Source organism: Lepus europaeus, chromosome 23, assembly GCF_033115175.1.
Source record: "Lepus europaeus isolate LE1 chromosome 23, mLepTim1.pri, whole genome shotgun sequence".
Lineage (NCBI taxonomy): Eukaryota > Metazoa > Chordata > Mammalia > Lagomorpha > Leporidae > Lepus > Lepus europaeus.
This window is the reverse complement of record NC_084849.1, coordinates 15,123,797-15,148,009: the sequence shown is the minus strand read 5'-3', so window position 1 is coordinate 15,148,009 and position 24,213 is coordinate 15,123,797. Positions and strand designations below refer to the sequence as shown.

Below are 24,213 nucleotides of genomic sequence, written 5' to 3'. Positions count from 1 at the left end.
CATTAGAGCGTCTGGCTTGGTAGAAGATGGAACAACTCAATTCCAGCTGATTTGCCACTTAGCTCTGAGCCACTGTGTCCAGTGGCTGAATAGCTTTGCTGGCCCCAGGCTTCATGTCCGCTTTTGAAAGGATGGAGGAGCTCGGTGGCTCCCGCCATGTTGGCTTATAGTCTTTCCAGCTTGGCTGCAGTCCCGAGCCAGCCAGGCAAACGGACGGGCGGGGAAGACTACTCACATGTGAGCCTCCGGCAGCCAGGAGGAGAGGATACAGCTGTGGACGGGGGTGAACGGGCGAAGTATAGCTCTGGTCCCCAGTTTCTTAAACTTCTCTTCGTGGGTGCTGAAGGCAAAGCAGAAACACAGACCCAGGGTGAACGACCGTGGCCGCTGCCAATACATTCTTTTCTGGCCACAGCTTATTTGGTGGATCCTACGAACACCTGCCAGGCAACGTGCCCAGCTGAGCGAGGAGGGTTCTCTGTGCAGTTGGTGAAGACAGTGTAGGAAAAACCCTGTAGCGTGTGTTCTGCGGGAGGGGTGAAGGGAGTAGACAAGATCAAAGATCAGCAGGTGGATCATGGGGGGCACCAGCACAGCACCCCAGGGGTTAGGCATGCTTTCTTAAAGAGCCAGACGAGAGTTCTTCTCGCCTGTGTAATAGAGATAGCAACTGAGTACCACATTTAAGTGGTTTTTCATGACCAGCATGAACCAAGTCATTTCAGTTATACAAAATGGTTTCTTTTTTTGGTTTTTGCATGCCTGGATCATAGGGTGTATGTGTGTATGGATAATATAATTATATACATATTATATATATATATATTATATATATTATCCAAGGCCCAATTCAGCCATGTTTTAATTAGCCTACTGTGTGTGCCTACAATTGGATCAACTGATTATATATATATGTGTGTGTATGTAAAGATTTATTTATTTGAAAGAGTTAGAGAAAGAAAGTGAGATCTTCCATCTGCAGGTTTACTCCCCAAGTGGCTGCAACACTCAAGTTCAAGCTAGGAGCTTCATCTGGATCTCCCATGCGGGTGGCCAGGACCCAAGCACCTGGGCCATCTTCCACTGCTCTCCCAGGCTATCAGCAGGGAGTTGAATAGGAAGTGGAGCAGCCGGGACATGAGCTGGCGCCCATATGTGCTGCCAGCGTCACAGGTGGCCGCTCTACCTGCCATGGCTCCAGCTCCTTACATGTTTGAGTTGAGAGATTCCACATAGAGCTAGAAAAGCTTCAAGGCTCTGGCCACCCTGGGCCCTGCGTTCCCACCGGTGGCGGTCGGCCAGAGCTGAGGACTGGCGCTCACTCGCCAGCTTGGCACAAGGCTCGACTTCCACGGGCTGCTCCGGGTCCACGTGTGCCTGGATCCTCACTCCCCTCCTCCGTGACCAACCCCCGCTCCCTGCCTGTTTACTGGTCCCTATAGCCCCCGAGTCCCAGCCTAAGCACTTTCGTGGGTGGAATCACTGACGGCTTCCCTGGTTCACTCCTCCCCACCCATAGTGACTGAACATCTCCTTCTCCTGGGGGCTGCAGAAGTGGCAATGACCGGGCTGCACCTGCCCCTCCACTGTCGGTAGTTGGGGAGACGGCCAGCTCAAACACAGGACCTGGGGGTGGGGTGGGGAGGGGTAGGTGCTCAGCGGGAGAGCACATGGTGCACACACAACCTCTAACAGGGAGTTTGGTCTACATCCATTTCCCCTAGGATCTTGGCTCTGTGACTGGCTGATGTGGTGGGATGTTCTAGAAGTGGCCTGGGCTCCAGGGACTGTCAGGGACTCCATGCTGTGAGGAAGCTGGCAGCATCCTTGGAGGGGGCCCTCAGGGGGAGGGAGCCAAGCTCCACTGTGCTAAGGGAGTGTGACTGGGGTCGGGGGCTGGGCAAGCCAAGGGCTCAGTCCACCAGGGCCTTGTAAGCCCTGCTCAGGTTCTGCTTTACTCTGGTGAGGAATGGGATGCCATTAAGGGTGTACAGCTGGGAGCACGTTCTGGTTTGCAGAGATCACTCTGGCGTGGTGTGGGGGCGGCCAGCCACAGGAGTGATGCTGGGACACAAGAATTTTCCTTCCTCTTGGAATTTAAGGACAACCCTGGGGTCACAGACTTAACACAAAGCTGGGGTCAGAATCCAGGGGCCAATTTCCATTTTTTACTGACTCTATTCAAACCCACTGCCCCCCACCCCCCCCCCCAAAAAAAAAAAAACAAAAACCAGAAGCAAATAAATACATCCCAGTGCCTTATCTTGCTGGCTCAACCTTCTCTCCCAGCGGTTTAGAATATGCAAGAGTTAACCCAGCTTTTACACTCCTTAATCTCGGGTTTTATGTCTTCTCTCAGCCACAATAATAAAACAAATTCTACCCGTGGCTTCCTTTTTTCACCTTTTCAGCTGAATCTGCAGCTGAGAAATGAGGTCACGGAGCCCAGGGGGAGAGACGGCTTGCAGGCAGGAACCTCTGGGGACACGCCCGGCTCTTTTTTCTCTGTACAGTTTGTCAGACTTTTGTCTGAAAGGACTTACTCCTTGGTCTCAGATCCAAAGGAGAAAAAAAAAAATCTCTTTTGCTCTTATAACGCAGAAGATCAAATACTCTGTTTTTACTTAAAAAAAAAAAAGATATTTATAAATGAACACTTGTAGCTTTGATACTTTCGCGATTAGAATGAGATCTGTAGAGGCACAGCCCTCGGGTGGGGGACGCTTGCTGGCCTTCATGGACATGAATGTTTTTAGCCTTAAAATGAAGGCTTTTAGCTAATCGAGGCTCCGAGAGATCAAACTTCGTTTACTGCATGGTGAGAGCGAACAGCCGTGGAGCCTGACTTACAGCCTGGGATCCGGGCTCAGCATCGCTTCATTTAATCCGCAGTCACGCACCTGGGAGTTTGGTGCTGTTCAACTAGATGCACGGGGACTTGTCCAGAGCTACACAGGGATGTCAGGACTCGAATCCAAGTCTTGACCAGCCATGGGGCTTGGCCTCGACCATCTCCTGCTCTCTGCCAGTGTCCATCCCGGCCTCTGATGGCTACGTTGCAGGGATGGCCTCTGGTTTTATCTTAATGACCAGTGTTGTACAACTCGTAGAACCTACCCAAGGAGAGCACCAGACCCGTCTACCAGAGAGACGATCTCAGGCAGATTTAAACATACTAAGCTTTGAATAAACGTCTCGCACGCGGGAACTCAGCTCGGCTCGGGGAGAGCTGGATTCTAGGACCATGGATTAGAAGCTGCACTCAGGCGAGAGGGAACATTCCTTACACCTGAACCACTTAAAAGGCACGAGAGCTTTTCACGGAGGCCCCCCTGCCTCGGCGCGTGTTGGTCCAGCCCGTTCACCTGAGCACAGCTCCTGCAAAGTGGGAGCCATGTAAATCTGCTTCTTTGCTTTGTTCCGGGGGAAGGCTGCCCGTGTGACGGCACCCCTAGGAGTGGGAGATGCGCCGAGCGCTGTTAGGGTCAGGCCGGAAGGTGCCCCTTGCCCTGAGCTCTCGGCCCCGCGTGGGAGGAGTAGGGGTCTCCTGGCTCGCTGGGTGGCCTTCTCTGTATCACACACACCCCTTCCAGCTCTGATGGGGACATTTCACTGGTTCAGACTCTGAAAATAAAGCTCTTGACTTTATGTGGCATAAGACAACACAGTCGCACTCACCTTGCGATTTTTCCCACTTTGGTCTTCCAAACCAAACGTGCCGGCTGGGCTGAGAGGTGTGGGTCTTCTGGTGAGCGTGGGAGCTTGACCTGCCTGTTCCCGACCTGGGCTGGCTCCCTCCTCCCTGGGCCTGGTGCACAGGGTGGTCCCAGCTCCCAGGAGTCTTGGTGTGCACGGCTGAGCGGCTTGGTGTGTTACAACCTGGGCCGCCTCTGAGGGTGAGCCATCGCCCTCTGCCTCCCGAGCAGCCGGGACCACAGGTGCACGCAGTCCTGCTCAGCCTTATAAAGCCTTCTAACCACACCTGCTTTTTTAAAGCCAATCAGCTCCCACTTGGAGTTACTGATCCTGCTCAGAAGTCACAACTGAGGAGCCTAGCAATTAGGACACCTGTGTTCCAGAGCGGAGCGCCTGGATTTGATTCCTGGCTCCCAACTCCAGCTTCCTGCCAGCGTGGGCCCTGGGGGGCAGCAGATGATGGCTCAAGCACTTGGGCTCCTGCCCGTCACTGTGCCACACCTGCATCGTGTCTCTGGCTCCTGGCTTTGGCCCCTGCATAGTCTGGGCTTTTGTGGGCATTTGGGCACTGAACCAGCAGACGGGAGATCTCTCTCTCTCTCTCTCTCAAATAAACAGGAAATAATAACAAAAAGAAGTCACAACTCGGGAGATTCTTTCCAGGTTTTGTCTTCGCCTACAGAACTTGGGGGATAGGAGAGAGAAGAGGGGGTCTCTCCCGTGGCTTCCAGGTCCACTTGCACAGGCAACTCGGCCATGGCCGTCCCACACACCGGCACTCAAACACACTTCACATTGGGACTGCCTTGGCGAACTTCAGGAAATACCACGGACACGCGACGCCGCTCAGAGCATGGAGTACCTGGCCGGGGACGTGGCCTGGCCATCGCTGTTCTAACAAAACTCTCTGGGTGATTCTAGCGGGCAGCTGGGCTCGGGGCGGCTGCTCCATCACCGTCATGGCGACGAGGCAGCCACTTCTGCCGTTCCCTGCCTCCTGCAGCACCTCCCGTGCATCTGGGGGTGTGCGTGACTCAGTCTGCACAAGCCAAGTGTCCCCGGATTTGGGTCACGCCACACGGCACAGTCCATGGAGTTCTGGCACCCCCGAGTTTCACACTCAGGGGTGCTTTGTAATGAACAACTCTGGGAGAAACGAGAGAACATCTCTAAGTCTCATTCCTAAATCCTTCAAATAGCGCTAACAAGCTCCTCTCTCACAGCAATGATTGGGAGTTTAGATGAGCAAATGTGCGTAAAGCACTCAGCAAACTCTCATTATCAGCACTACTTTGATTGTTATGGTTGCTATCTACCTTTAAAGAAATTTATCTTGTTTATTTGAAAGGTGGAATTAGAGGGAGAGACAGAGGGAGAAGGATCTTCCACCTGCTGGTTCACTCCCCAAACGGCTGCAATGTCTGTGGCTGGGCCAGGCCAAAGACAAGAACCTGGAACTCCATCTGGGTCTCCCCCATGGGTGGCAGGGGCCCAAGGACTTGGGCCATCATCTGCTTCTCTCCCAGGCGCATTCGCAGGAAGCTGGGTGGGAAGTGGAGCAGCTGGGGCCTGAACTGCTGCTCCAGTGTGGGACACAGGAGTTCCAGTGGGGGCTTAACTCGCTGTACCAAAGGCCAGCCCTGGGTGTTCTCATTACAGGTCAGATATCGTTCATTGGAAGCGCTGGGGACCAGAGTGTTTCAGATTTGGGATTTTGGGGGGCTTTGAAATATGTGCTTATACATAATGATATATCTTAGGGATGAGACTTAAATCTAAGCACAAAATTCACTTGGGGTTCATAGCTACTCTATAACATCATCTGGAGGTAATTCTCTAATTATTTTTATTGTGTCCCAGCCTATTGTACTGAGGTCAGGTGTGCAATTTCCCACTTGTGATGTCACGTGAGCACTCGCAAAGTTTCAGATTTGGGAGTTTTTGGGATCTGTGGACTGGAGATGCTCAATCTGGATTACGGTTAAGATTATGATTACGATTATTTGCCGAGAACATTTCACAGCGGAAGTCTGTTGATGGAGTTCCCCAATCACAGTTCCTTTGCCAAAAGAGGCCGACACACGCTGTAGGTGCACTTGCTTTGTGCAGACGCTGGCCTGGGCTTAGAACAGAGGTGTTGACGTGTGATCGGGCAAACTCGACTACCAACAGACGTCATGGGAACCTAGGGTACAAATGTGTCCAGGAGACAGTTGGGGTGAAACCCGGGAAGTGTCTGCCAAGGGCAGCATCCAAGCTGGGTGTTTAACGATGAGAACTTTAGTGGGGGCGGGGGAAATGGGCAGCGCTGTGGCGTGGCAGGTAAAGCTGCTGCCTGCATCTCATATGGGCATCGGTTCAAGTCCAGGCTGCTCCACTTCAGATCCAGCTCCCTGCTAATGTACCTAGGGAAGCAGTGGAAGATGGCCCAAGTCCCTGAACCTCTGCACCCACATGGGAGACTTGGATGAAGCTCCTGGCTTCCGCTTAGCCCAGGGCTAGCTGTTGCAGCCAGCTGGGGAGTAAACCAGCGGTTGGAAGATCTCTCTCTCTCTCTCTCTGTAACTCTTTCAATTAAAAAAAAAAAAAAGAACTTTAGTTGGAAGAGAAAGAGAGAATGTAGGGAAGGGCACTTCATAGCCCAAGGAACAGCACGGGAGAAGTCTAGGAAGGTGCAAGTCAGAAGTACATGTGGGGACCAGCCCCGAGCGCGGGGAGGAGGACAGACATTTCCAGGAGATTTTCTGCCAACTATCAGAGGTGAGGTTGGTGAGGAAGGCGTGGAGGCTGAGAAAGGGCCCCTGCCCCAGGAGAGCGGCTGCCGCCCCCACCCGGCCGGGCAGGGCTCTTTGCCCAGGGTCCTTCCCAGGGTGCTTGGCGCCACAGCCGCCCCACGCACTTACACCAGCAGGGAGTCCCCGTAGAGGATTTCTGAGACCTTTTTGGCGGGCTGGAACTTGTTTCTTTCTTCCTCCTGCAGTCTCTGAAGCTGCTGCTGCCTCTTCTTCATGGCCGTCTCCTCCCTCAGGATGGTAAAATACCCACGGCCTATCTTCACGGCCTGGATCAGGAAACTGGAGGCGGGTGGGGAGAGAGAGGGAGGCGGGGCGTTTAAAAGCAGCTAACAAAGGTGAGTCTTGGGACGTGCCGCCTCTGCGGGGCGGGAACCTTTCCCAAAGTCAGATGGACTTTGCTTAAGTTCTGGATCCACTTCCTTTAACGGAGACCCTGGAAGAGTCACTCGGCCCCTCTGTGCCATCATCACCCCATCATCCTATCGTCGGCAAATACTGAGGGGCACGCGCTGCCTGCCAGCACCCTGAGAGTCAATGGGCACACCACACAGGATCAGACCACTGCTTGCGAGTTCTGTGTTGGGCACGCGTTCTGTGTCAAGTCCTGTGTGAGACACTGGGGTCAAACAGGCAAACACATCCTCAATGGAGTCTTAGTCCTCCCTTTTGGTTATTTTTGTAGTAAAACATTGATAAGAATTTGTTTGCTTGTTTTTGGCTTACTGATGACCTTATTCCAAAAAAAAGATTAGCGGAAAAGGGAGGGAGGGGGAGAGGGAGAGAGAGAGAGAGAGAGAGAGAGAGGTGGGAGACAGGAAAAACAAGAAAACAAAATAAGATAAGACAAGTATCAAAATCTGTGTTACCTGAGCTAGCACACAAATTTGGCCCAGAGCATCACTGGTGGCCAAAGCAAAGAAGGCAATCCGACCCTCAGGTGATTCCCAATGGCCACAGGATGTTTTAAAAAGCTGTTCTGGAGCTGCCGAGCTATCCCGGGTGCTGAGATTAGGGAGCACATTGTTCTCTTAGAGATCTGTACAGGGAGTTGGCCGTGCAGAGCCCCGTCTGCAAGGCGCCCCGATGCAGACGGAGTGCTGGTTGCCTGCCTGTCTTACCGATGAATTCCGCAGACAGGGCGCGGGGGAGTTGACGCTGGGCCGTCTGGGGAAGCTGGCAAGCTGGCTTTACAGTGGAATTTCAGCCTCTCTTCAGCCGAGACCTCCGGTCGCTAGATCTGCCTGCCGGGTGCACGGGGCTGGGGAGGATCTGGGTCTCCGGGTCAGACACGTGGGTCTATTCCGGGAACTCGGGTCCCTGGGCTGTTCACCCAGCGAGTCTGGAACTCTCCCCCGGTACCACACAGGCCCACTGACGGATGCTTGATATTTTAGCAAATTCCCACGTAATGCCCTGTATGTTCCCTACGTCGTCTTCATCATTATTGCTGATTACCAGCCTATTTGTGCGAAGGGAGCTGTTTTGCAAGGAAGAGCAGTTTTTGCCTTTAAATCCACTCACCCGGGGCCTCCTGCTTACTGCTTTGCCCGTTGAGGAACTCCCTGGGCTAACATCTTGGGGAACGATGGGAAGTGAGATAATTACTGTGCAGGCTGGTGGCGGGGAGGGGCAGATCACAAACTGGGAGGCTTCCTCCACCCAGTACAACTCCCTCTCAGCAGAGGCACGGGAGGGGGTGTGAGTTTCTTTTTAAGGGGACCTGTGTTCTCTGTACAGGAGTCCGTGTGCGTGCCCATGAGTGACGGGGGCTCAGTGCCGCCCGACGATTACCTGGTCAAGTTCAAAGTCGAGGGCATTGGGAGATGCAGGGCTCTGTGGGGCCGGAAGTCCAGGTGCCTTGGGACCCGAGGGGCACGTGTGCAGTGGTCTTTGTTAGGCTCTGGGACAGGTGTACAGACCTTTCCCCATTTTTCATTTGAATTGATGCGGAACAAGCGCACACAGCCATGGGGTACAGTGTGACGTCTCTCTGCATGCATGTGCGGTACTGGGAGTCCATTAGGGCGATGGCCACCTCCGCTGCCGCAGTTGCTCCTCATCTCTTTGTGCTGGGAACATTCAGAATCCTCTATCAGCTGCTCTGTAGTGGGCAGTTAGCTGTGGCCAACTGAAGTCACCCCACAAGCACCTTAGGAGTTATTCCTCCTCCCTGTTAGGCACCCATGGTCTCTCCAGCCCTACTCTCGCCGGCCTCTGCTGAGCTTGGTTCTACCATCAACCTCTGTGGGACAGACTTATCTGCTTCCAGGGAGAAGTGAGAACACGCAGAAATGGACTTCCGGTGCCTGACGTAGCTCTCGGCCCCGCTCTAGGCTCCTTTGCGCCATCAGACAGACTGTGATCCGCTCTGACCCACAGCGTCTTCATTTTCACATAGGGGAAAAGTTAGTCCCTGCCTCAAAGCGCTGTTGGGAGGACTCCCTGGGATGGCGGGTACCAAGAGCTTAGTAGAGTGCCCAGTGCACAGGCCTCAGTCACAGGGAGCTGCTGTTGGGACTGTCAGCTCTGGAATGAGCAAACAGGGGGAAAGGGTTAAGTCAGTGCGGAAGGTCATAACAGCTGGGAAGCGGCAAAGCAGGGACGATTCCAGCATCTCTCTCTCTCTCTCTCTTTCCACACCTGCCTGCTCCGAGCATAAGTACACCCAATAGGAATCTTTACCGCTTCGGGTTCCTGAGCCTCAGGGCTGGCTGGTGTGCAGAGTCCCTCTCTGGCCCACAGACAGAATGAGGGGGCTCACTTTCCCCCACCAGACTTTGCGGTACACAGTCCAGGACATCATTAGGTGGTTCCTGTGCGAGGACGCCCTCCCTTCCCCATCCCCCACATTCAGGCATGGGCGCCATCACCCAGTGCCCCTGACTTTGAACTTGACCAGGAGATTTCTTTGGTTGAGGGGATGTTAACGCATGCGTGAGCTGAGCCTTCCCGGTTGGATCCGCGAGAAGAACCACGCTCATCAAAACTCACAGGACCCTGGAGGGTGACAGAGGCACAGAACCGATCTTTCTGCACCGAACAACCCATGCCCTGAGCAGCCAACCGCTAAGGCAGCCTACGCGCACGTGAACACGAAAGAACTATAGACAGCAAACCATTGAGTCGGGGTGGAGGGCAGCTTGTTACGACGCGTCTCGGTGACGAATACGTCATCCATGGAGAAGCAAAAGGGACGCCAATGGAATTAAGGGCGAACACTGCATTCCAAGCCCAGAGACGTGAACAGGTTGGCGGTCGGAGCTCAGCCATGATAGCATACAGTACTGAGAAATCGAGGTACAGTCTGGAGTGTGATGTAATTAATAGCTCCTCCTGAGAAGTAGCTAGTGGATCCGAATAAGCCTCTGAGCAACTTCCTGATAGGCTCGGGGAGCTCGAGGCCTTTCTGGGGGATTAGTTTTATCCACACAGCTGGCCTCCCAGACTTCTGACAACCATACGTATCAGCCTTCCACTAGCTTTGCATCTCCTCCTTAACAGGCGTCATCTAGCTTCCTGCTACTCCGGCATGGCCCAGCTGCATCAGAGCACCCGGGAGCTTGTTAGAATCCCGGAATCTTGGGCCCTACCCCAGACTCCTTAAAGCTGAACCTGCATGTTTTAACAGGATCCTCAGGTGAATCACATACGGATTGATGCGCACTGGGCTAGCCAGCTTTCCCCACCTTGAAAAAAAACAAAAACAAAAACAAAAAACCCAAGCAGAAATCTTCCAACTGGCTTTATTTAGAAGCCTAGTCCCCTGGCTGCAAGTTTGAGATCAAAATTACGACACCTGCTAGCAATCAGTGACTCCGAGAAGCTCGTTAGGCGGATCTGTATGGCAGGAGGGCGCCGGGCTTGCAACAAGTCTCCCATCCAGACTCCGTCCCAGGGGTCCCACCCAGGGCTGAAGCTCACTGGAGACAGACAGTCCCAGCCCTGTGCTCGGGGGCCTTGCAAGCAGCCCGCTAGGTGTGGAGAGGAACTCAAGGTCAACCTTTCTATTATGGGGTGTGGGGCACATGGGATGAACTACAGCAAAGCACCCCAAAAAACTTTGTTAAAAACCAACAGCCCAGATGTACTTTGGGGAAAAAAAAAAACCCTCAGAACTTGTAGTGGTGTTATGGCTCTCCATCCAGCTGGCTTTCACTTTTTTTTGGTCTCTGCTTACAAGAAATATGGGACTATAAAAGCTGAATGTGCTTGGACTGGGAAGGCAGAATGACATGAAGACAAACAAACACTCCTGGCGAGCCCATTTCGGAGATGTCCTGCTCGTTCGCAGAAGGGAATTGCTTACAAGGGAAATTTCCACTTAACAAATTTTACTGTCTTCCAATAATAGCAAAATAAACCGGCTAATCCCCAGCGTGCGGAAGGCTGGCGCCTTGGCCAGCCCGCTTCAGCCCGGCTGCCTTGCACCGTGCTGTGTCAGCCCACCCAGACGTAGGGATTCCAGAGGCGGAGAGAGAGAGAGAGAGAACTGAGCACGATGGGATGGAGGGAACTGAGTCGTCATCCACAGATCCTCCGGGGTGGGCAAATTAATAACTCGCAGCCCCAGTTCAAACGCGCCCGAGCAAATATTTTGCATTTAAATTCCTGCATTAGAATGCCCTGTTTATACAATAACTTAATAAATCTAGCCTGGCTGCCAAACTGACAAGAAGGTGAGAATCATTCATTAAAATGCAAATGCAATTGAGATGAAATTTGGAATACATTTATTACAGTAATTGAACTTCAGTCAACAGTAGTCACAACACAGATTTCTGAACTGCCTCTCAGACAAAAGGACGTGTTGTATTATTTCCCACCCACCCCCATCCCCCGAGTTAATATCTCTGTCAGCATGCAAATTAAAGCCATTTCCTGAGCGCTAATGATTTGCAATGGAGGATTTCACTCTTCTTTATAGGACAAGATTGCCAGAGATAAAGGTCAACTACATACACGAAAGATTGCGCGGGTAGCATATTGTGTATACAGCAAATTGATTGCAAACATATTCTAAGTGCTTCCTGCAACCTCGTTCTTACTGAATCACAGCCCAGCGGTTGCTAGTCGTGATGCCCAACCGTGGGGGAATTTGCCCAGTCAGGTGTCTGGATGACTCAGCCCAAAGGGAAGAACTCTTTGAAGGGCTCCTGTTGGTCCCAAGATGAAACTTGACTCTGAATGGAGAGGAGGGTGCTTTGGCTGCTTCTCCTGCATAGCATTTCCTAGCGAGGTGCCTGTGGGCAAGTGGCGCCCACTGTCTGCCGACCACTGTTTGAGCTGGAACAAAACCACGATGTAGAATGTTTCTTTGACCAAGGCATGAAATTCAGAGATCACGCATAAACCAATTTGCTTCCGCTGTGAAATGGAGATATTACTTGCGGTTTGCTTACTCTCCTTCATTTCCAAACTGAGGGATCATGAAACGATGTCGATTCTACTTGGTAAATGTCACCCCACCTTCTTCCCTAGCCTGAACCATCGCTTGTTATTTCCTTTACTCTTGGTCTTTCTCCTTCCACCAGGCTCTTTCTGAAACGCAAACCTCATCACTCTGCTCCTCACGCCCCAGTCCTCCACCTGCTTCCCAGTGTTCCCGGGAGGAAGTCCAGACTCCTCCTCCTCAGAGCAGCAGATCTCTAGGATCTGGGCTCGGCCTCGAACCACTAGCCCAGCCAGAGCTCTGTTCCTCTACCTTGGGAAGTCGCAGGTGCCTTGCTCTGTCCCTGCAGCACCATCGCCTCTCTGCTGACTTCTAGTCCTCCTTCAAGGGTTAGAAAAGCTGCCCACTGTCAACTGTCTGTACTCCTCCCTCCTCCCATCCCCCCAGCTCTGGGTTAAACTAAATGCACCCACAGCTCCCCGTGCCTGCCCGCGTACTCCCCACTATCACCCTCATCACATTCTGGCTGCTGCCTGTCTGCCTGCCTGCCATTCCTGCTAGACTGTCAGCTCCTTGAAGACAAAGCCTGGCCAAGATCAGGCAGCTGGCACGCATTGGGTTTCTTTTCCTTCCTCTCCCCTTCTTGCCCAGTAGAAGAAATTTCCAGGTCGCAACAAAGATCCATTTCTTTTGCTTTCTCTGTAACAGGCCACATTATCTTGGGTATCAATATGCCTACATGAAAAACTCAACAAAATAACAACAAAATATATACTCCCCCCACCCCTGGCAGGTGCCCCTGAAGGTAGGTTAGAGGGCTGATGAGGGCCGAGTGGAAGTGGTTGAGAGAAGTTTCTAGCAAAAGTCTTTGAATGAAGTTGACAAAACTGGGTGGTGTAGGCCCTTTAGCACCTGTTCCCCCTCTTCCTTCTTTGTTTCCTGAACCCTGTGCTGATTGCCTACGGGATTGCCCATCCAGCAGCCTTTTTTATGATCATGAGGAGTTCTTATGGATGGAAAAAAAAGTACTAAGGGTTGTGGATTAAAACGTGGAAGGACTCTGGGTGCTGGGTGACCATGGAACTATTGTAGCAGTACTGGCCACCTCCCTTCAGGAGGCGAATCTTTATTTGAGGGAGGCGACTCTTTATCTCGTTTAAGCCGTGGTGACTCCAGGGCTCTGTCACTGTGTAGCAGAACACAGTTCCAAGTGACAATCCTCAATCGGCCTCCCCGCCCCCTTGCCCAAGCTGTCAGGATTCACACATTTAAAACGCCATCATCCTTGGCTGAATCATGGGCCGTGGTGCTATAGCTTGAATGTGACTTGGCCCCCTAACTCACACAGATGTTTGAGCCTCAAAGTCTCTTATTAACAGTCAGTAGATTAACATTAATGGTTGATGGGATAAGGTTGGAGGCTTGAAACAGTTACGACGTCTGGGCAGTGAGTCTAGGGTTCTTAGGTCATTTGGGCATGCCCTTGGGAGGTAGTTCTTGCAAGAGGATTGCGTACATAAGCTGAGTTCGGCTCAGCTTCTCTCTCTCTCTCTCTCTCTCTCCCCCTTCCCCCCTCCCCCCACATCTTAAAATCACCAGGCGATACCCACCCACCCCCCCCTTGCCATGCACATGATCCACCATCCGGCACCCTCATCAGAGGCCAGGCCAAATGGGGCTGTCCAATCTTGGACTGTGAGCCTATAAAACCGTGGGTGAAAATCAACCTTTGCCTTTAGCAGTCAGCTCCTCTCAGGGTTTTAGGCAGGGTAGCGAGAAGCTGGCTCTACACATGGATTAGGAAAAGATGCCTGGAGAGGTGCGTGGGAACAGAACCCGGAATGGAGAAGCAGGAAAGTCTTCCATGAGCATTAGCAGTGGAGGGGTCCCCAGTGGGGGTGACTGGGACAGACAGCTGGCGACTGGGTGGCAGGAGGAGTGAGCCGGTGAGGAATGAGGGCTGGGCAGGCCGGGGAGGGGGCACAGTGGGCGGGAAATGGGCACTGTCGGAGGACGTGATGGGAGGTGCAGAGCCACGGTTGAGCTCAGCACTTCATGTGCGTGATCTCACTGGACCCCCACCATATCCCATCTGCCAGCGAAGGAACTAAGGCTCAAAGCTTTGACTATAGGGTCAGGAACCTGGGCTGGCGTTAAAGCCTGGGCAGCCGGATCCCAAAGCGCTGCCTAAGGGCAATGCATGGTTTTGGCAATGGTCTGTTCTGGTTTTAACCGGCCATCAGTTCCTTGTCGCTCAGCGAGTGAGTGGCCTGGAGTGTCTGACTTCCTGGAGATGCACTTTCCTTATTGTAGAATCTGTATAAATGGACACCTAGCCTAATGATGCTGTTGAAACCCGTATGTGAGAGGCACTTAGCACAGGGCCTAGAACACGGAGGTTAAACCGTGTCCATCTTCGATGTTTTCTTCCTCTTCCTCATCACCATCATCACCATCACCATGAACGACAGCTAGCACAAACAGCTTCCTTGCTTGGTGCACAGCTGGGATGGTGGTTTGGCTGTGAGCCCTGTGGTCGCCTGGCAAGTGGCACACGGTTCGAGTGGCAAGCCTGGGAGGTTTGCTCCTCTGTGGGTGATGGCAAGAGGCATCTAATTAGACGGCGATTATTTTGGGATTTAGTAAATTGCATTATGAAGTAATTCACAAAGGTCTGGGGATGCACTGTGCATAGTGGTAGCAGGATAAACGCTCGGCTATCATGTAAGCAATGAGACGTATTAAGCTAAAGGGCCAGGGAATTAACCTCTGCTCTCCTGAATAAGAAGTTGTATGCAAAAACCTCCTAATTATGTTAAGTGGTTTTCTTCTCTGGATGGTTAAGAATTGAGTCTGTCTCTCAGATCTTCACTAACGAAAATGAAGGGGGAGAGGAAGGGAGAGTGGAGAAAAGGAACAGGGGAAGGCGGGAGGGAGAGGCTGAGGGGCGCCCACCCGTGGGAGACACCCGTGGGATCGCTGGGTGACAGGCGAACCTGCAGCCTGCAGGCGGCGTGGGCACCGACGTCTGTTAGAAAGCCAGGTTCTGATTCCAAGTCTACAGGCGATTTTCTGTGTGATACGGGCAGAATACTTAGCCACTCTGTTCCATCAAGTAGGAGTGAATGACCATTACCCCAGTACCTCTGCCGCCACCAGGATCACTGCCTCCCCCTCCCTGCCCCCACCTCCCCCTGGACAGGGGCTCGAGCCCAGACCTGTCTCAGCTGTGCTTCGGGAAGCTTCTCCTCTGACCTGATTGGCTGTGATCGACGTGGACGAGGAAACAGATGTGAAAGCAGTTTGCAAGATTTTATTTTATTTTATTTTATTTTTGACAGGCAGAGTGGACAGTGAGAGAGAGAGACAGAGAGAAAGGTCTTCCTTTGCCATTGGTTCACCCTTCAATGGCCGCTGTGGCCAGCGTGCTGTGGCCAGCACACCACGCTGATCTTAAGCCAGGAGCCAGGTGCTTCTGGTCTCCCATGTGGGTGAAGGGCCCAAGCACTTGGGCCATCCTCCACTGCCTTCCCGGGCCACAGCAGAGAGCTGGACAGGAAGAGGGGTACCCAGGACAGAATCTGGCGCCCCGACCGGGACTAGAACCCTGAGTGCCGGCACTGCAGGTGGAGGATTAGCCTATTGAGCCGCGGTGCCGGCCGCAAGATGTTAAATCTGTCATGCAAACACAAAGTACAATTCTAAACTGGATGTCAAAACGGCTTTGTAAAGAGGAAGGATTGGTCCTTGCCACTGAATCATATTATTGCTAATTACCGAGGCCATGGGTAGAAGAGGATACATACATAGATGAAATGAGTACGTACGCTGACGAGTGAAATTAAGATGCAAAACAGGCTGTATCTCTATGCAAAGCAGCCTCAGAGTTTTGGCTAAACGAATCTGTAGAAATTAAGTTCCCTGGAGGCAGACACCATATTGTTCTCATTACTTCCACCCTTTCTCCCCCTTCCTCTGGCACATAATTGGGGACTTAATATTATTTTTGATCACCAACTTAGAAAGCGGCTAGCTGATTTCGTGGATAAGGATTAGGCTGATTATTTGACCTATTGGAGGTCGATTCTCTTCTTATCCATCTCGACAATTAGAGACCGCTGCGTCTCATGAGTCACGCGTTTACTGTCAGTATCTAATCTAAATCCCTTTGCTCCTTGCCAATCCTATTTCCATGTATGCCGCCTGATTTTCCAAGGTAATTTGTTTAGTGCCTACCTTCCTGATGTGTCTACTGGGTACCGACAGTGCACGAGGCCCTGTGCAAGGCTGACAAAGGAGGCACAAATGTTGGCCCCGGCCTTCAAAGTCTCTGCGCTTTCACTGGCACCTGGGAGCCGAAGCCCTCCACCGGGACGGGCGTGACTTGCCCTTGGGAACCACTGCTGTGACGTCAATCGGAAGCCAGACTGCGCCTTCTGGAGGTGAACGCCCCGAGCCCTTGTTTTGCAGGGGGAGCTGAGGCTGAGAGAGGAGAGGGGTTCACAGGGCAAGCCAGAGGCAGAGCCAGGGCAGTGATGGTGGGGGCGGGGCTCAGGATGCCCAGCCCAGTGTCGCTCTCTCAGGTACTAGGTACTAGGTACTAGGGTGCTAGGTGCCATCCAAGGAACTGAAGAGCAGACATGTTTAGCTGCAGGGGCAGAGTTCCAAAATCTTGGCAGTGCAATGACCAACATGCTTGTGCTCCCGTGATCCTCCGGTCTCCCACCTTGCACCCGAGGTCTCTTCCTGAACCAGAAGAGGTGCCTCCGGTGACCAATGCGTCACTTAGCTCTTTGAAGTCCTTCAGTGACTCCTCTCCCTCCGTGCGGCCTGGCCTTGCTCTCTCTCGGGGCTCTACCTGCTGGTCCCCATCCAGGCGCTGACATCAAGCTGTCACCTCTCCCCTGGACACCTGCCACTCTCTCGTAACTCGCCAACCTGCCTCAGACCTCTGTCCCCGCTCTGGCCCTCTCCTATACCTTAGGGCACCTCCAGACCCCGCAGCGCAGCCAACAGGGCTCTGCGAGAGTGGGCGTGCCCTGCCTCCTTAGACCTTTCCACGCCGCTTGGTGCTCCAGCAATGCCAAAGATTCTGCTTCGCAACTGCGCACTTCCTCAGCTCACGCGCTGCCTAGGATGCGCCCCTTCGCCTGGCTAACTTCTCTCATCCTCCAAAACTTCCTCAGAGAGGAGCCTCAGCCCCTTACCTCTGCAGGAAGGTAGCTCTGCGTGTCCCGTCGGGGCTGGGCACCCCTGATCAGTGCTCCCAGGAACTGCTGATTGACGTGTCTGGCTGAGCCCTCCCTCCCACCCCCATGACTGGCCTCAGCTCCTTGTCGGAGGGGTTGAGGACCATCTCTGAATCTTCTCTGTGTGTTTAGAACCTGGCATCGTGACTGGCACAAAGGGAGGACCCCTAAAATGTTATTGCATGAATAATCAAACTGTTTGCAATTCTTGGATTTAAAAATCCTAACTGAACGCAGATCCCTCTCTCTCTCTCTCTCTCTCTGCAAGAGGGACACCACCTTCCACCACCATGGTGCAGCTGTATTCTCTTTGGACGGGTCAGGCGACAACAGCGTGTTTGAAGAAACTGGATGACCCAAACACTGTAGAGCTAAATGGATACCTTTGAAACAGGTGCCTTTTCCACTGGGGAACCCGAGGGTAGCCATGTTCCGGAGGAGGTGAGCAAATCAAACAGGCTGCCACTGTGCCTCTCAGGAACGTTATTTCTCCAGCTTGCATGCGGTCTCTGACCTACCTTGGGCCACACAACTCCCGGTGGTGTTTACACCCCCAAAGGGAGCCCGGATCCAGCTCTGCAAATCAGGTTACACAGCACGCGCGTGTAAGGCTTTGATTGATGGCGGAATCTCATGGGCTTTGTAAGCTTTTGTGACTTCCCTGTTCTCATGCACGCTGCGCGCACACACCCTCACACACACAGCATCCTGCCCTGGAGTCAGCCCTGGACCCCAGCAATGTCCTGAACTGCAAGCGTAGCGGCTGCGATTTAAAATGGTCATTTTGTTGGAGGAACCTGACCAAGGCTGCCTGTGCCCTCCCCGGCCCCCAGCTTCTATAGGGTTAACAGGTGCCCTGGTCCAGGGCTCCTCTTTCATTCCTGTGAGTCAGCATCTGTACATGTTTAAGAGTGCTGCATCTCTTCTGGAGGAAGAAATAAAAACCCTGCCAAGTGTCAACAAACTCTTCTATATGCATCCCAATTAGGGTGAGTTCCGGAAGGCATCCGCAGACCGCCACGGCTCTGGTTTCTAGGCAACCGTGATTCCGAACCTTGCTGGAGAGGGAGTAGGGCCAAGGCTGCCTTGTTAAGGAGCCTAATGCGCCTGTTCCCGCTCCCCTCCCCGTCCCTCCCCATCCTGAGCCTGTCTCTTTATCCCATCATATCAGCAGCACGTTACGGCTTGTGAGGGGCCTTGCAGAAGCCAAGTGTCCTTGAGGACAGAGGGCTCGGGCTTGGAAAATCATCGCGACGACAGGCTGTGGAGAGCTTGTTCGGAGGGTCCCGCAGGGCCCTGCGCCTCACTCGTGCTGTCTTGCTGAATCCCTACCTCAGCCTGACATGGCAGGAGCTGCTCTTGCTTCAACGATGTGGGGAGGACCAGGCTCACAGCCATGAAGCCACTTGCCTCAAATCACACAACGGGAAGAGGGCTCGGGTCTGTCCGAATCCTGGAACCACAGTCTTTTTTTTTTAATTGTAGATGTGTAAGGTGTACAACTAGATGATTTTTTTTTTGACAGGCAGAGTTAGACAGTGAGAGAGAGAGAGAGAGACAGAGAGAAAGGTCTTCCTTCTGTTGGTTCACCCCCCAAATGGCCACTACAGCTGGCACGATCCAAAGCCAGGAGCCAGGTGCTTCCTCCTGGTCTCCCATGTGGGTGCAGGGCCCAAGGACCTGGGCCATCCTCCACTGCCTTCCTGGGCCACAGCAGAGAGCTGGACTGGAAGAGGAGCAACCGGGACAGAATCCAGCACCCCAACCGGGACTAGAACCCGGTGTGCCGGCGCCGCAGGCGGAGGATTAGCCTAGTGAGCCGCGGTGCTGGCCCGGATGATTTGATATGTGTATATACGTTGTGCGGTGATCACCACAATCAAGATATTGAACATACCTATCACCTTACACACTTTTTTTTTTTTTTTTTAGCATCTACTCGCTAAGGATCCCAGTATACGTGACAGCGTGGCTGCCCGTGGTCACCACGCTGTATGTTAGATCCACAGAACATAATTCATCTCGTGTGACGGAGCCTTTGTACCTCTGGACAAATGCAGCTCCTGCTCTGCCGGGGCTACCTGCAAATCCATCTCCCGGCAACCACGCTCCTGTTCTGCCTCTCTGAGTCTGACTACGGAAGACTCTGGAGGCACCTGCTTCTCCACGGCGCCCTCCTGCCTGTCCGTGTAGGGAGACAGAGGCTCAGTATGAGGGCAGGCTGTCGGCAGCCAGCCTGCGGTTGCGAGGTGGGCCCATCCTGGAGCGCCCACTATGACCAGGCGTGGTTCAGGACTGCATGGGAAGGAGCACTCCCCGTGGGGCTGCGTGCCGGGGACACTTCCTTCAGTGCACATGGGCAGGTTCCAGAGCAGTCCTGCCTTACGATTTCTGCACAGACAGCAGATGGCGGGATAAGGCACAAGATCGCCTGGGGTGGTGAGAGAGAGAGAGAGAGGAGGGAGAGAGAGACATTCCATCTGCTTGTTCACTCTCCAAATGCCTACAACAGCCAGGGCTGGGCCATGCAAATGCCAGGAACGGGGAAGTCAATGTGGGACCCCCATTGGCACAGCAGGGACTGGGGGTGCTCTGAGCCACACCTGCTGCCTCCCGGTGTCTATGCATCAGCAGGAAGCTGCGGTCCGAAGTGGAGTGGGGCCTCGGGACAGGAACTCCCGTACGGGAGGCAGGCGTCCCCGCTGGCATCTTACCCACCGCACCAGACACCTGCCCCTCTCAGCAGCCTTGCGCCAGGTCATCTCCTAGCGCCTTTTCTAGACCAAACGCTTCCAAAGGGAAAAAGAAACTCGAAAAAGGCTCACAGTCAGTGAGCCCCAACACACGGGCACGCAGGCCCCTCTGGAAGCTGTGTCCGGGGAACCGGCACACAGACACTGTCACTCAGAACCTCGTGGGGTTCGCCTCCCCCGGCCCCTACGCCCCAGGCTCGTCTCTTGAAGCTCCTGTTTTTATCTCCTGAAATTCACGGTCACTCGTTAGGGGCACGGACTTCGGTTCATCATTTGCTCCTGCCCTCAGCTTCTCCCCCAGTTTCCACACGCACCCTTACTTCGGCCCCCAGGCTCTCGGGGGTCAGCCTGGGCTCACGTGCCCATCGCACAGGGGATGTGCTGTCCCCTGGGGTTGCCTTGGGTCACAGGCTCCGTCCTGCCTCTTGGTCAGTCCCATTCAAACCCGAAGCATGGAACTGGGGGAAGAGGATCCCCCAGAGGCAGGTGGACGTGCTGTGGCCAGAAAGGACGGCCCCTTGGGCTCAGAGCCATAGAGGGTGCTCGGTATACAACCCCGGGCTGCCACGGACGCCACGCTCTGCACTGGGTGGCCTCATTCACCCTCAAGCCTACACTGTGAGCGACGGCCCCAGAACCACGCAGGGGGCCTCTGCCTTGGTACACCTGCCTCCTCCCACGACCCCTGCCCCCGTCCACCCCTGGGCTGGGCTAACAGTGGACCCTTATTCCAAGTCCCCAGCATCTGGGGGTTGCTTTTTGGTGAATGTGCATTGGAAGCTGTCTCGGGCAGGGATGAAGACAGGTTTCCGTGCTAACTCACCGCGTGGGTCTGCCTTTATCTAGTGAAAGCCTGCGTAAGCTTCTCTGACTCAAAGGCCGTCTTGTGGAACACGGTTCTAATCGGTTTCTCAACTTTGCACTCCCATTCTGCTGAGAAGCACCTGTTCGTTTGGAGCTAGGCTGACCCTGAACGGGTCCTGACGCTAAGCACACACTCAGACGTGCCGAAAGGCTGGGCCGTGCTGCCTCTTCCAACAGGACCCCTGGACCTGCAGAGAAGACGGGAGGACAGAATTGCCCGACCCCCGAAACCGTCTGTGGCAGCCGCAGCCTACGGGGGCCGCTGGAGCATCATCACTCCCGGCGTTCCTCGGGCTGCTTGTTTTGCCTGTCCTGTATTTTGTGGCTCAGGGCAGGAAAGTGCCCCTTTGGGCGTTCTTGCCGGCTTTGTTCTTGTTTTCATGGGGAATCTGGGGGAGATCAAGTTCAGGCAAGCTGCTGAGGCATCCTCCTAAACCTGGGGTGGGGTGGACGGCGCCGTGGGGAGGACGGGGGTCGTCTGACTTCGGGGAGTCCTTTCTGTTCACCTCGTCGCACACTGACTGAAGTGCCTTATGGAACTAGCTGGGCATCTCATTAGGAAAAGCAGAAATAGAGACTGTGCTCTTCCCGCAAGGGTGTCAGCAAGAAAAGGACCAGAAAACCTCTCTGGTTAGACGGCAAGGCAGCTGCTCTCAGACTGAGAGGGGAAGTAGGGCACCCCATCACCATGGGTTTTGATAGCTGGGATGCTGTGGCTCAGCCCATGGCCTGCATGGCCTGGGAGACCCTGGGAGCCCCGACCTCTATGGAGACACCTTGTGGTTGTGAGAAGAATGGCAGGGAGGCACTCAGCAAGCGTGGACCTCCTCCTCCCACCTGGGAAACCTGCAGTTAACCGGACATTCGGGGGGTGGGGGGGAAGCTCCTTCAGGGGCACACCAGGCTCCCAGGGACAAACTCGAGCGCCGGCACATGGGGCTAAGTGAAAAAAGACAAGAGGAGACATAAAATTGTAGCCCAAAGGAATGGTCCTCGTGATCCGGGTTTGTATGATGGGGTCGTGGGTGTGGAGGAAGGAGGTCTGGATGGATCTCTTTTTAACAAGGTTTCTTCATTTCTTTGCGAAGGGGAGAGAGCGAGAGAGCGAACCTCTGTCTCTGCTTCAGCCCCCAAATCCTGCAACAGCCCAAGCCTGGGGCTGGGAACTCCATCCAGGTCTCCTAGGTGGGGGGCAGGGCAGGGTCACTGGGGCTGCCACTGCTGCCTCTCATGTCTGCATTGGGGGGAGGGGGTGGCTGGAGCCGGGAACTGAACTCAGGCACTGCGCTCTGCAGTGGGACACAGTGTCTTAACCGCGGCGCTAAACGCCCACCCCACGTAGGCCTGCTTCTTGTTCAGCCTTTTTTTTTTTTTTTTCCCATTAGACAGGCAGAATTAGACAGCGAGAGAGAGACAGAGAGAAAGGTCTTCCTTCCGTTGGTTCACCCCCTAAATGGCCGCTACAGCTGGCGCACTGCGCTGATCTGAAGCCAGGAGCCAGGTGCCTCTTCCTGGTCTCCCATGCGGGTGCAGGGCCCAAGCACTTGGGCCATCCTCTACTGCACTCCCAGGCCACAGCAGAGAGCTGGACTGGAAGAGGAGCAACCAGGACTAGAACCCGGCGCCCACATGGGATGCCGGTGCCACAGGTGGAGGATTAACCAAGTGAGTCACGGCACCGGCCCAGCCTTTTCTCTTCCTGTTGATTCCAGGAAGTGAGACAGCTCTGAGTCCCTGCATACATGATAAGAAAATCTCACCTCCAGAATGGACAGAATTCCTGTGGTGTGGCCAAGCAGCTGGGGTGAGGTGTATACAGCAGTCGTCAGAGCTACAGGCTCTGGATGTGTGTGCGTATCGTTTGTGTGCCTGGCGTACACAGCTAAATTCACTCAACTCACCATAACCCTATGAAGTAGGTTTATTATTATCCCCATCTTACAGGTGAGAACACTGAGAGCTTAGGTAACTTGCTCATACTCAAGCAGCTAGTAGACGGTGGAGTCGAGGTTCAGGCCAGCTCCAAAAGCCAGGATCCATGAGGGTATTTCAAAAAGTTCATAGAAAATGGAATTAAAACAATTCTGTTTTGATGCAAAAATTTTTTTTGGAAATCTGTGCATAGTATTTTCTTTTAATCATATGCATCTTCTGTGAACTTCCTGAGGGCTCCTGGTGTGATTCTGCCTGTCAGCACGTTAGCTCAGGTGCGGGGAGGTGCGGGGAGGCTGGTTTTAAAGATGATTCTTGTTCACCTGCACTTTTGGAGCAGACTGCGAGGAAATTAATGCCTGTTGAAATGTTATTTACTAAGCCTTAATTTTGGAATAACAGGGTTTGAACTGCCCGCGATCCTGTTATGATGGTTACTTTGCATCCAGGCGGGTCTGGGTTGGATGAACGACAGGGGTGTCCCCTCCTGCCAGTGGGGCATCCCGCGTGTGGCCCCTCAGCACAGCACAGGCGGATCTGTGGGCTCCCTGGGTTTTTCTTTTCTTTTTTCTTTTTTTTGACAGGCAGAGTAGATAGTGAGAGAGAGAGACAGAAAGTTCTTCCTTTGCCGTTGGTTCACCCTCCAATGGCCGCTGCAGCCGGCACATCTCGCTGATCCGAAGCCAGGAGCCAGGTGCTTCTCCTGGTCTCCCATGCAGGTGCAGGGCTCAAGCACTTGGGCCATCCTCCACTGCCCTCCCGGGCCACAGCAGAGAGCTGGCCTGGAAGAGGGGCAACCAGCATAGAATCCGGCGCCCCAACCGGGACTAGAACCCGGTGTGCCGGCGCCACAAGGCGGAGGATTAGCCTGTTAAGCCACGGCGCTGGCCCTCCCTGGCTTTTTAAACTGATTTCATTTTGTCTGAGGAGAAATCCTGCCTGCAGAACACCAGTTCACACAGAGAAAGTCCAGATGGGGCAGGGGTCCAAGCCCCACCGTGTGGAGCAGGGTTCCTGGGTTCTAGACCCGCACGCCGGGCTCACCAGGGTGAAAGCCATCAAGGCAACCATCAGGGAGGTGCAGGCCCAGGGTGCTCCTGGGCAGAAACCCGGGGCTGGGAAGTGGGATCCCTGGTCCGGGCTGGCCCTGCCTCTGGCTCCACCGGACACTGGCCGGAAATGTCCTGTTTTCCACGTAACGCTCCATGGACTGCACATGCTACAGCCAAACGGGCCACAAGCCAGGTCGGAAGCACGTTCGACCTCTGTGCACGCTGTGTCTTGCTGCCTATGGTTTCTTGTGAGTGAAGTTCCTTTTGTTGCAAGCGGTTATGGGTGGTGAGTGTTGTCTTAGAGCTGAAATGGGCTGTGACCTAGACAAAGTCTGCTGAGGGGGCAGAACAACGCTGTGCATCTTGGGAATTTATCCTAAGGCATTTATCCTTTAGTACATAATGCTATGACCCTGATGGTGTCCATCTAAGCATAAAAGGAGAGCAAAGTGGAAATAAACAAGAACTCCAAGGAGGAGAGAT

The 24,213-nt window shown here is 53.7% G+C and overlaps 1 protein-coding gene across 1 annotated transcript in view; it reads right to left on the bottom strand.

Annotated features, from left to right (window-relative positions):
* Window positions 1-24,213, bottom strand: part of CCDC60 (coiled-coil domain containing 60) — a 188,242-nt gene that overhangs the window by 65,061 nt on the left and 98,968 nt on the right. The window contains exons 4-5 of the mRNA XM_062182846.1: window positions 6,600-6,770; window positions 236-340 (exon numbers count right to left, since the gene is read on the bottom strand). Of these exons, the coding sequence (XP_062038830.1) occupies window positions 236-340; window positions 6,600-6,770 (276 nt within the window). The remainder of the gene's footprint in view (window positions 1-235; window positions 341-6,599; window positions 6,771-24,213) is intronic.